Here is a 12,027-nt window from a genome sequence, read left to right on the forward strand (position 1 = left end):
TCTGCCCCCAGCCTTGCTGGGTTGAACTGTCCTGCAAGACACTGAGTGTCCCGTGTTTTCCTTTCAACAGTACAATACTGAAGGGTTTAAGGAAAATCAACCAGCTCTTGTGGTGCACTGCTAACAACAGCACCATTGACAGCCACTGCAGCTCAAGTGCTTACGAAACTGTCAGTTCCTCTGTTTTCTAGGTGGTCACCCACCAGCACTGAGCTGCTGGCCCCACAGCACCAAGTGACTCCCCCGGGAGGGCCCTGATGCGGAGGAGAACTTGCCTGCTGTGCCCCTTAACTGGTCGAGATGAGGCTGTGGGTCCTGCCATCCACCGGTCACCCTCTAATGTCTTTGGGTCCAAGAACTTAATCAGCTGCCTGCCACCTCACCTGTCCATGTACATCTTTGGTAAAGCTGCCCTGATTTTTCCCAAGGATGGTTTCCCCCGAGGGCCATGGATGGCCTCTAGTGTGGATCTTGGTTAACCATTCTGTGCTTTTAATTCCTCAGGACTTTTGGATCAAAAATCTCTCAAAGCATGTGCGTCTGTGAATAGATTCTGGGCTTTTCTGGCCGAAGAAGTCAATAAGGAACATGCATGTCGAAAAATAGTGCAGGAGAGGATCAAATATTTGCAGGTATGATGTCTGGGCTTCTGCCATTATGATGTGCTTTAAAAAGAGAGTTCTCCTGCTACTGCCCAAACCATTAGATGGAAATGGTTTTACTAGAGGCCACCTCCCACCTTTGTCCTGTTCTTCCATCTGCAGAGTTAAGCCAGGTTAGATGTTCATACTATCACAAGTAAGCACAACACAAGAGCCTTTACTGACCTTCAGGGAGCCTGCAACTCTAAAAATGGAGCAAAACACTCTTGTAATGAAGAAAACAGGGTTTGGTCAGGAATGCAAATCCTGTACTTCCAGGAGCTGGTGACAATTTGGCAGAGCTGCAACAGTTCCCTGAGCTTTATTTGCTCCACCAAGGAAGATGGAAAGATGAGATGACTTTGAGAAGTCACAGCTGGCAGTTGGGACACAGTAAAGCAGAACTGCTAGGAAATGCTTGTCCTGCTTAGAACAGACTTGCCATAGACCAAGCTAAGTGTAAAGGTAAATCCCCAAGGAGAAAAAGTAGGAGATCTTTGTGTGCTTTGATTTGTGAAGAGAGCATTGAAATCTCAGCTCTGGGCCAGCATTTAAAGACTGCTTCATGTAAGGTTTTGCGCATTACAAATGAAACTTAAATATTGCTAAAGACGTTTCAAGAGCCTCTCATCTCAGTGGGTTTGGATTCTGAACGAACTGAGCGCTCACCAGAGATGAGATGCACTTTCAAACTTTTTTCTGTTGAAATGGAAAAGTTTTGCGGATTCTTAGAAGCTCAAGACTGGATTTTGGAGGGAAAAAGAAAGAGCAATGATTTTTCACAAGCAGTTAAGTCATATACCAACAAGGTGGTAAATGCAAGTCCGGTCTCTTAAGGAACAGTAAACCAGTGTGTGCAGTTCAGATTTGGGGGTGGCTTCAGTGTCCCGTGGAGATGCTGGAGCACCCACCCATGAGCAGCGTCCTCCGTGCGCTCGGGCTCTGCGGTGACTGTGGTGCCTCTGCCGGTTCATTCCAGGGGTTGTGTCCCAAAAGAGCAGTTCCAACCTATGCCAAAAGAGTCGATGTGACAGTTCCAGTGTTAAACGAAGAGGGGGATGTCATTGAGGACCATGACTGTGAAAGTAAACCGCAGGTATGTTGGAAGGTGTTTGCCTTCCATGGATCCTGCATTTCAGCATTTGGGCAAGAAGGAGGACACATCTTGGAAGAAGTGACAGTGAATTTGGAGTTGCTTTGTTCTTCTGGTTTGTACCATCGTGAGCAACTCCTAAGGACCAGAGCTTGCTCAGCACCTTCTGTCACGAGCAGGAGCCTGCATCCCGAAATCCTGCCTTGTCCTAATGCATCTCGCAGGCGTAGCCTTGGGGCCATGGCTGCGAGCAGGGCTGGGCAGCACCCCAAGGACACAGCATGTTCCCCAGAAATAAAGGGTGCAGATGTCAGGTCTTGCATTTTTGCTGAGGAACAACCCTTGTTTCTGCACCAAGCAGGAAGCTCCCGCACTCTGGGTGTTCCTTACCAACACATTCTGTCTCTGGTCTCGTCACTATAGTAGGGACCAAGCCGGTATGTTTAATACTGCGGAATAATGCTACATTCCTCCCTCCCTGAGTTACTTTTCCCTGTTTCTCTTTGGACAGAGAGGAGAAAGACGGGAGGAGAAAGACAATCTGCAGGAAGCCTATCGTGATCTGAAAACAGACACAATCCAACTGGAAGAGAGAAATGTCTTCTGTGGCTCCTACAGTGTTCGTGTCCTCATGGACCGGTGAGTAGATTGCCTGGCTGCTCTCTGCACTAACCCTGTAGGGCCCAACAGCGGCTTCTGCAAACCTGTTCTGTTCCCCGCGGTCCTTCTGTGGGAACGTGCGGCTGGAGGGGAGGGTCCCTCAGCATCAGCGTTGGAAAATCCTCAGTGTCCAATCCAGTTTTTAATAAAGATAGCAGGGTAATTTTTAAAGATGTAAGGGTTAGTGATCCCCAGTGTATCACAAAGGATACGGAGCACTCTCCCAGTTTTAGAATCACAGAATTGTTTTGGTTAGAAAAGACCCTCAAGATCATGGAGTCCAACCATAACCCACCCCGGCACTGCCCCGTGTCCTGAGAACCTCATGTCTGTCTGTCCAGCCCTCCAGGGCTGGTGACTCCAGCACTGCCCTGGGCAGCCTGTTCCAATGCCCCACAGCCCTTTGGGGAACAAATTGTTCCCCAGATCCAACCTCAACCTCCCCTGGCGCAACTTGAGGCCGTTTCCTCTGCTCCTGGCGCTTGTTCCTGGGGAGCAGAGCCCGACCCCCCCGGCTCCAAGCTCCTTTCAGGCAGTTCAGAGATCAGAAGGTCTCCCCTCAGCTCCTGTTCTCAGCTGAACCCCCCAGGTCCCTCAGCCGCTCCCATCACACTTGTGCTCCAGCCCCTCACCAGCTCCGTTCCCTTCTCTCAACTCACTTCAGCACCTATTGAGCTTATTCTCCAGATACAACCTTGCAGAATTAGGGACCCTGGCTGTGGTGCCCTGCGAAGGATTCACCCATTTAAGTGTGTTGTGTGTCAGGCTGCTCAGTGAAGACCGTTCGGCATCACAGAAATTCCTGTCACACCTTAGACCTGTTGTACCTTGTCAGCTGGCTAAAGCTCATCTCAGTCGCTGTTTCTTATCCAGATCGGACCAGAGCAGGATAATCCACTACAGTGGTGGTGACTTGGTAGCCGTTGGCTCTGCAGACCGAAAAGTGAGGTTCCTTGGCATGCCGGGGACGAAAGAAGTGCCGCCTCTGCTCTCTGATCGTGCTGGGAGCAAAGCTCTGCTCCTCAACGAGAAAAAAGGCTTCGTCCTCAGCACAGGCTTTGATCTCAGCATCAGGTGAGCAGCGCAGGGACTGTGCCGCAGGATACCAGCCTCTTGGGATACCCAGGAAAACATTCATCTTTAGTCCTTCCAGCCCATCTTCGGAATCTTCCTGCCCTCACTTTTGTTATAGTAACAAGGAAAGGACAGTAGATAAGGAAACAACCCCCGCTCACATAGGACAGCTCCTCTTTTCCAGTTTCACCCGGTGACGCACAGGTTTTCCTAAAGTGCCTCAAAACACCAGATGTTTCCCATAGGCACTTGCTAAGGTCAGCACTGAGTTCAGCAAGGCTGGGTTTATCTGTGACAGTTTGGCTGAGCAGCTTTAACACCCTGGTACCCGCTGCACAGCTGCTCCTTTGCAGACACTGCACCCTCAGACAGGAGATGCTCAGCGTTACGTGTTGTTTATCTCTGCATCTCAAGAGTATCACGATGCGGGGTAAAAGCTGAACAGCAGGTTGTCTGGCTCTGGCACGGCAATACCAGAAATTCGTGAAAGGCAGCACTTAAAAAGGAAAGAGTTTGCAGTGGCTCAGGCTCTGACCCCCTGCTCTTCCCTGCTCCAAAATGTTTGTTTGAACAGGTGCTGGTGTTCTCTGAGGCCAACAGAAATCACGTTGGCACCAGCCGCTAAAGAAACAATGTTATCTGCAAAGCTCTACGTTTTAAGGTCAGTTGGAGGTAACCGTGCCTAAGGTGGAATCCGGACATGTGTTTCCAGGTAGTCTGCAGGTAGAACAAATTATATTGGTAAAAATTTAATACTAATCCTGACTTGATCGTTCCAAGTACTCTGACACCTTAGTGGAATGACTCCTGACTTCAGCCTAGTGTTCAGAGGAGAAAAGCTGGGTCTGTTAAGTAGGAAATAATAAGATGAATAAGCCATCAATTAAGTTAATCACTGCATTCCCTTTTTGGTTGGTCCTTTGTAGGTGCTGGAATATCTACAGTGGTGCTTGTGTGAAAGTCTTCAATGGTCACTATGGGACAGTCACCTGCTTGGATTTACACGAAGAGCAGTTCGTGTCGGGAGCCAGGGATGGGATGGTAAAAGGTGAGACCAGGAGCTTCCAGACAAAGGCCAATGGGCAGAGTGCTGGAGGTGTGACGGGGGACACGGGCAGCGTCTGAATAAAGCAAGGCCATCAACTGGAGGGTGGAGTTTAGCGTCTCTTTTTGATTCCAGAGCAGCCAAAGCTGTGGCCACGTGGACATGCAAGGTCTCTGTGTCACTGCATAAATTCTTGTTACTTCTGCTTTTATTCACTTTTTAAAGGTTTTGTTGCTATAAGGCCACACCAGCTCTCGGGAAAATGGAATCAACTTGCAGCTTTGCCAGAGGTTTCTTTACTACTAATTTGTGAGATTTCTCCCCTTTGCTCCCAACAGTGTGGAATCTGGCGAGCGGGAAGTGTCTGCAGACCCTGCGGCACGGCAGCGTTGTCTGGGCGGTTGGAACGGACGGGGCCCGCGTTGTCAGCGGGTGTGAGCGAGGGCTGGTCAGAGTGTGGGCTGCGGATACGGGCGCTCTGATCAAAGTGAGTTTCTTCTTAGGCGGATCATTTTGTGCTAAATGTTTAAAAATCTGTGCTAGTTTATCACAGCCTTTTGTTCTTGCCAAAGACTTTCTAAAAAAAAAAAAAAGCCCCAAACCAAAGGCAGCCTAAACTGGTAAAAGAAACCACAGATTTATTTGTAAGCAAATAATATAAAACTTGTTTGCAAACAAGTGTCAATTTTAATGCAGGGCTTGATTTGCTGTGCCCGACCCCATCATCCCTGTAGAAACATCCACCTCTGCTCCTGCAGGAACATTCAGACCCTGGAAGAGGTTGGGGTCTGACCAACAGCTCTTGGGGTTGGGTCTCACCTGTCAGCCGAAAACATGAAACCTTCATAACTGGTAACAGATGCAGCTGAAGCAGCTGGATGGCTGCTCTGCATTTTAAAGGTCGAGGCTGGAGACTGCTAATGACCTCTAGCAGGTGTCCAGAATCAGTGTTAGTCCACATCTGAGAGGAGTGAAGCTCTTTCTGTCTGCAGGGAACAGAGCTGCAAACTGAGAGGAATCTCAGATGCAGGATTTCCCGGCTCCAGCTGAGCTACATTTGTGATTGTCCCTTTCATTACAGTCAGGGCTGTTGGGTCTCTTCTCTCCTGGGTCAGCATTCAATGGATGATAAAGGTCTTGGTGTGGTGGCATCTATTGAGCACATAAATAAAGATGGAAAATTGATGTTAATTCTACACCAGCAGCTCACTGTCAGTAGCAAGCCCAGAATATTTCTTGTAACTATAAAACTAACAGTTATCCGTGGAATATATTGGTATACTAGAATAACACCTGATAAAACTACAATATAGTACATGAGTCTGGTATTGTGAATGCCATAAGATACCTTGGCATATTTACATCTAGATTACTGAGCGTTACACCTATTTCTTTTACTTTGCAGACATTAAAGGGGCACCAAGGCCCAGTGAAGTGCTTGTCCTTTGACCAGTGGCACCTTGTCACAGGCAGCACCGATGGGAATGCCCTGGGATGGAGCATGTTGGGAAACCTGAGGAGATGTCTCACAGCTTTCCGCCACCCAAAGTAGGAATCGCATGCATTTCGAGTTGTATTCAGCAATCTACTAAGTCTGTAGAAACACAGAATGCCTTAATTATCAAGCTTGGTATCTGAAATATCCCCACGTTCAACAATCTTCATCTTTAAAGTGTCAGGCACTACGTGGTCATAACCAGTGTTTGTCAGTTAAGACCTGTAACAACCTAAAATGCAAATATTGCAACCACTTGTTCACAAACAGGGATGACAGGGCATAGTCTAATAATTCAAGGATCATAACCTGTATGCAAGAGGGTGTCATGCTACCTGGTCAAGAGAAGACACGGTCTATGTCAGAGGTGGCCAAGTTACATGCTGACCCCTGCCAACTGTGTACTATGTTATTTTCTAATACTCATTAGAACTGTGAGAGCTGTACCGTCATATTATTTCCTTTTACTTTCCTAGACATAAAAATGCAGTTTAAAACACGGCAGATGGCCACAGCCACAGTGGCTGCTCTGAGGATGCACTGGGCTGGTTGGTTTGGGCAGGGAGGGATTATGAAGGACTTCACTACCAGGCCCTGGAAATATCTCCATGAGCTTCTTTATTCCGCCTGTTGATGGGGGCAGAGCTCTGCGTCTCCTCCAGGACAAAGAGGGAGCTGATCACGTCTCCTGGGAAAGCACAATGGGTGTCCCAGCGCTGTCACGTTGTGTTTCCAGGGAAGTCGTGTCTCTGCAGTTCCTCTATCTCCGAGTCATCAGCGGCTGCGCTGATGGGAACATCCGTGTATTTAACTACCTGACTGGGACCTGCCTGAAAGTGCTGACGGCCAATACCAGCGGGGGCCCCATCTCTTCTGTCCATGTGTCAGAAAACAGGTTGGTGACGGCAGCTGTCGTCTCTGAACTAAACTAGGTAGATAAGTTGGTAATTTAAGGAATTAAGCATTTTTCCTTCTCACAAACAAGCTTTAAAGGGCTCTACTGCTTGTTGACTGCTTTCATAACTTGGTTTTGTTAGCAGTGGCTAAAAATAGATTTGTTTACTCCATCCAGCGATTGACAATTTCCCGTTTCTTTCCAACTTAAGACACACAGAGGAACTGGCTGCCCGGGCAAGTGGTGGAGTCCCCATCCCCAAAGGTATTTTAAAGATGTGGCACTTCAGGCCATGGCTCAGCGGTGGACTCGGCAGTGCCGAGTTTATGGTTGGACTTCATGATCTTAACGTTTTTTTCCAACCTAAAAGATTCTGTGAATCAACTGTAAAGTTGAATTGAGAACCCAAATTTCTCAGCAGGTTGGGGAACCAAGCCAAGGCCTGACAAAGCCTTTACCTGTTCCCTGCCTTACTGCCTCTTTATAAAAGCCAACAGTGGAAAGTTCTCCCAGGTCTCCTCACATCTGCACCTCTACACTGAAGGTAGTTCCCAGCTTCTTCATAAGCAATGGCTCAAATGCTGGTGTTTTGGTCACAGCTCTGAACCACAGCAAAATATGGGCTGCTATGAAGAAAACTCCATCACAGCCAGGCCCATCACACCCCTCCAATTTACATTAAATGTCCCTAATAATATGGTATCTCCAGTTTCTTTTGGCATTGCACTGATCTAGCTCACTCTACTGCTGCAAGTTTTCATCCTAATCATTTTACAACTAAATTTATTATAGAGCTGAATGAAAAGAGCCCCACAGAGCTCACACAAAGGTTGGGTTACAATGTGCAGCACCATCGATGGGTTAATTGTTCCTGCTCCCTTAAACAAGTGCAGGTCATCTCAGAGCTGTTGAAGTGCCCGCAGGCACTAAGCGCTGGGTTAATGGTATTCGTGCTCTTCACAGCTTTTCCTTCCCTCCTTCAGGATGGTGATAAATTCTCCAGCCGTACTGCTGGTGTTCCAGTTTGAGGACGTCAGGTGGGACTACACCTTGGATGCCGACCGAGAGGTGGCGGGGAAGAGCAACCAGCAGCAGGTGACTTGGAGCAGAACCCCGGTTCCGCGCCGGCGAAGGCAGCACCACGACCAGATGTGCCGCCTGGCTCTGGAACCAGAAGGTGCTGAGAGCTCCTGTTCTCAACCTGGGTCCACTGCGGGTCACTGAAAGGCTGGGGAACACCTCAAAATATTACAAACAGCCTCTGCATCGCGCTGGCATTTCCTAAAATGAATTTGAAATCATTGCCAGTACATGGCTGCCTTCGTCTTAATCAATATACAGACTCTCCGCTTTTCAAAAGCGCAGTCTGGGAGGTGTGCTGTTGGTTTCAATGGTTCCGTCACTTGTAGACTTTTGTAAAACCTTTGTGCCTTTTTAGAAAGGTTTGGTATAAATTGGAGACATTTGTCAAGATAGCGTGTGCACATACGCAGGCACATCGCAGGAAGAGCCAGAGGCCACGGATGCATTTACAAAGAGCAAGTTTCACTTTAGTTCCCTCTCTACTGGGGATCTCCGAAGCCGCACCTGAGCTCCCAGCAGAGGTGACAGCAGCGGGGACGCAGGCGCTGGTCAGTCCAGCCCTGCTGGAAGGTCACTGGGCCTGCTGAGCTCGCCTGTATTTCACGGCTTCAGGCAGGCGCAGCCTCCCGCTCTTTCTCACAGCAAAGCAGGAATCTCAGCCATAGTGATGAGGTGCCTGGAGTTTCTCACAGGCCTGTGTTATCTAACACAGAGGTTCTGCTCGTCAAGCACACAAGGTCAGTAAAACAATTAGTGTGATGTGTGTGCTTTTTCTACAGACAGGTGCAAGTCACTTGAGCGTATTTACATTTAAACAACCTCCTTGCCAAATCTTCCACTATATCCCCATACAGACAGGCACTGTCGTGTTTCCAGCTCAGTAACAGAGAAATCAGTATTTTTCACACCATTACAGCTGGTGTGCAGGGAAACAGGCTGCTGGTTCAGTTCTTATTAGAAAATACTCCAGAAAGTCACAGGACACCTGCGATCGGGACCTGCCATCCGTGGGAAATGCGATTGCACATGAGCAGGCACCTTTTAAGTTGTAACACAGTGATTTTTTTTTTTAATCAGCAGTTATTTAATGCAGTGTGTATCACAGATCTTCTAGCTCCACAGTCAAACTGTGTATTGCAGGTAAACCGAGAAAGTTTTCATGCTTTGAAGGTCACCAGGCGTTGACCTCACTGATGTGGCTCTATTTGGTAAGGGACGGACAGTTTGTAGAAACAGGAAACACATAGGAGTGCAGTGTATTGTAATTCTAGTGGCACAAAAGTATGGGCTGTGTGTACATACTTAATATTTTAAAAGATCTACATTTACCATCATATTTGAATGCTGTGAAGTTTTCTGCTGAACAAATATGTTTGGATTGTTTCTAATCCCTAGACCTTCAGAAGCTGTGATAAGAGGCAAAACTGTAACCAAAGACTTAAAGCCCAACGGTTATGCACATTTTACTTGATTTTTGAAGGTCTGACACCAGTGAAGTTGAGATTAATCTTTTGTTGTGTTCTAGCTCTCTGCAATAAACTGATGAGATCAGCAGCTTGCCAGCAGCACCCGCATTTGCTCAAGATGAAGAGGAGTTCTCACGTTCAGGCAGAGCAGCAGAATAAACTGTGTGGTCCTGACGCCACACAGCCCTCCACCCTCACCTTGGGAAACATGGCGAGAGCACATTCTATAGGATTCCTGGCAAATATTCCTGGTAAGGACACTTGGCAGGTAGGTAGGACGGCGATTCGTCAAACAAGTGCACCTAAGATAAACTAAAGAATGAAACACGAGGATCTCTGGAGGCTAGGCCTGTTCTGGATGGACGGTTTGCAGTGGTCACACACATCACTGGCACAGCCTGTGATGGCTACAGAACCTGCTGTACATCGAAGAAACAGGGCAAGTGCTCAGCTCTAGCTGTACGGCTTACTTCTCTGCTCTCTAGGGGGTTTTGTTATCTCCTTGTTCTATTTTTTCTTTCTTTAACAGGTGTAGCAGAACCACGCACAAAATTTGAGTAGTTGGTATCTGATCAATAGCAGCAACTCAGAAAATTGTTTTAAAAAATTATATGTGAATTGTCTCAGCCAACAGTGACACGGCAGCCTGAGGCATGAGAACGAGAGAGCACTGGGACCGCAAATGTGGCCTGTGACCATATGGCATTTGTCCCAAGTTCATTTCTGTAAAGTCTTATATTCAGAATGTTTTGGGCCCTTGAAGTTTAAGGCAGACTCTGAAATAGAACTTCAGAGAACTGTGCCCATCAAAAATCTCTAACCCCACATTCCCATGTTTGTAACTAAGAAGCAGGGTCATGTGTATGTGCAGATTAAACAGTTCTAAATTCCGTAAATGAGGAACAAGCACTAACTTTCATTAGTTTGTTTGCTGTGTTCTGCCTTTCTGCACTTAATGTTCTCTGAAATATATTTCCAGGGGGCAGAAGCTCCAGTTGGCCAGACTGGAAGAAGAGAAATGTATTGCAAAGCACTGACATGGCAATGACATGGCAAAACCAAGTGACAAATGCGTCACTATGGCAAAGTTTGTGGGGCTGAGCATTTTACACAATCCCCGTCCAGTTCTTAGTCAAGGGCATAATTGCACAACCTGCCAATGATGATCAGAAAAACTCTCTTTGACTCCTGCTGTGTTGTATTTTTGGGAACAGGTAGCAGACTCGAACGTGGCACTTCTATCTATGTACCTGCACATCTTTACAAGGCAGAATCCACTTGGCAATTTGGAAAGAGCAGAGGTCAAAGTAGTCCCATGTCCCTTGCCAAGTTCCTCTTAACAGTCAGCACGCTGCAGAATGCCTGCAAGGCAGCCCCGGTCAGGTCCCACGCTCATCGCCATGCGAAAGTCAAGGAAGCCTGGGAACGTGAGCACCACCACCCTGAAAAGGTACAAATACACAAACCCTCCCTGCAACGCAAAAATGATCAGGCAGCCCAGCTCCGACATGCGAAATTGCGCAGTGATTCTCTGACCCCAAGGAGAATCTCTGTACCCTTTGAAACCAAAATGCTGCAGCTCAAGCTGAAAAACTCTTTGTATGGACCCACTGTGAAGTCCTCCATCCCTGCTCCCTCTGTTGTGCGGCCCAAGACTTGCTCTCGTTTGCTGGAGGAAAAGAAAGCTCCTGGTGAAGTCATCCCTCCCCCTGGAGATGGGGTTCAGGTTATCGATCCCGTTACAGCTGCTGCTGAGCGGACCAAACCAACACATGCGACCATTGCACAAATGGAAAATGGAGTGGTTTCCAGGAGAAAAATCTCTTTTTGCATGAATGCTGCACACCCTTCCCAGCCTAACGGTGGGTTCAGGCTTCTGACAGGAAAACAGAAGGAGCGGTACGAGGCAGCTATTGCAGCTCAGTATAAGGCAGAGCAGCAGCTCACAGAAGAGCAGGAGAGAGCGCGCAGGAAAGCCTGGCTACGGAAAGTGAAAGGCCTGCCTGTGGACTCTTTTACTGGGGAGGGGAAGATACCTGCTCCTGAACTGGGCTTTAATACGTTTATCTGAGCTAAGCCCTTAGTCCAACAACCAACCGTTATCTGAGCTGCCACGATCCATGTAGTTTCTAAGTATAAAACATGTCTCCCCTGTATGTTTTTTTCTGAAGAGATATTCTTGGTATATTCAGCTATTTCTCAGGGCAGTGAGTGGACTGAGTCCTGTCCTGGATTTATCTTGCTAGACCTGCTGGTAATACAGACACTAATAAAGCTCAACATATGTCTCAAAGATAATAAATCTTATTGGAGATTGCGTGGATTGATTAGAAGCGTGGACTGGGCCTAGGGGGTGGTGATCAGTGTTGCAAAGTCTATTGGAGGCCAGTAACTAGTGGTGTAGCACACAGATCAGTCCCGGGTCTGATTTTGTCTAACACGTTTGTTAATTAACGATGTGGATGATGGGGTGCTGTAAGCAGCAGTTTCACTCTGGGAAACTCTCCTTACAGTAGAGTGGTGATTATTTTTGCTTCGTTCACTTTAGCGTCATCTTCAACTTCCCAACCCTGTG

General features: G+C 47.6%; 1 protein-coding gene across 1 annotated transcript; it reads left to right on the top strand.

The window, feature by feature from the left end:
• Positions 1–257: 257 nt before the first annotated feature.
• On the top strand, positions 258–11,523 carry LOC309446739 (F-box/WD repeat-containing protein 10-like; the record flags this gene model as incomplete). Its single annotated transcript, XM_082066739.1, has 12 exons — positions 258–402; positions 505–632; positions 1,621–1,737; positions 2,246–2,373; positions 3,268–3,468; positions 4,395–4,516; positions 4,852–5,000; positions 5,919–6,061; positions 6,745–6,903; positions 7,887–8,080; positions 9,512–9,703; positions 10,667–11,523. 12 exons carry the CDS (start codon positions 258–260, stop codon positions 11,521–11,523), a joined length of 2,535 nt encoding a protein of 844 aa, XP_081922865.1.
• Between the last annotated feature and the right edge of the window lie 504 nt (positions 11,524–12,027).

The sequence above is a fragment of the Streptopelia decaocto genome (genome assembly GCF_964273445.1).
Source record: "Streptopelia decaocto genome assembly, chromosome: 16".
Taxonomy (NCBI): domain Eukaryota; kingdom Metazoa; phylum Chordata; class Aves; order Columbiformes; family Columbidae; genus Streptopelia; species Streptopelia decaocto.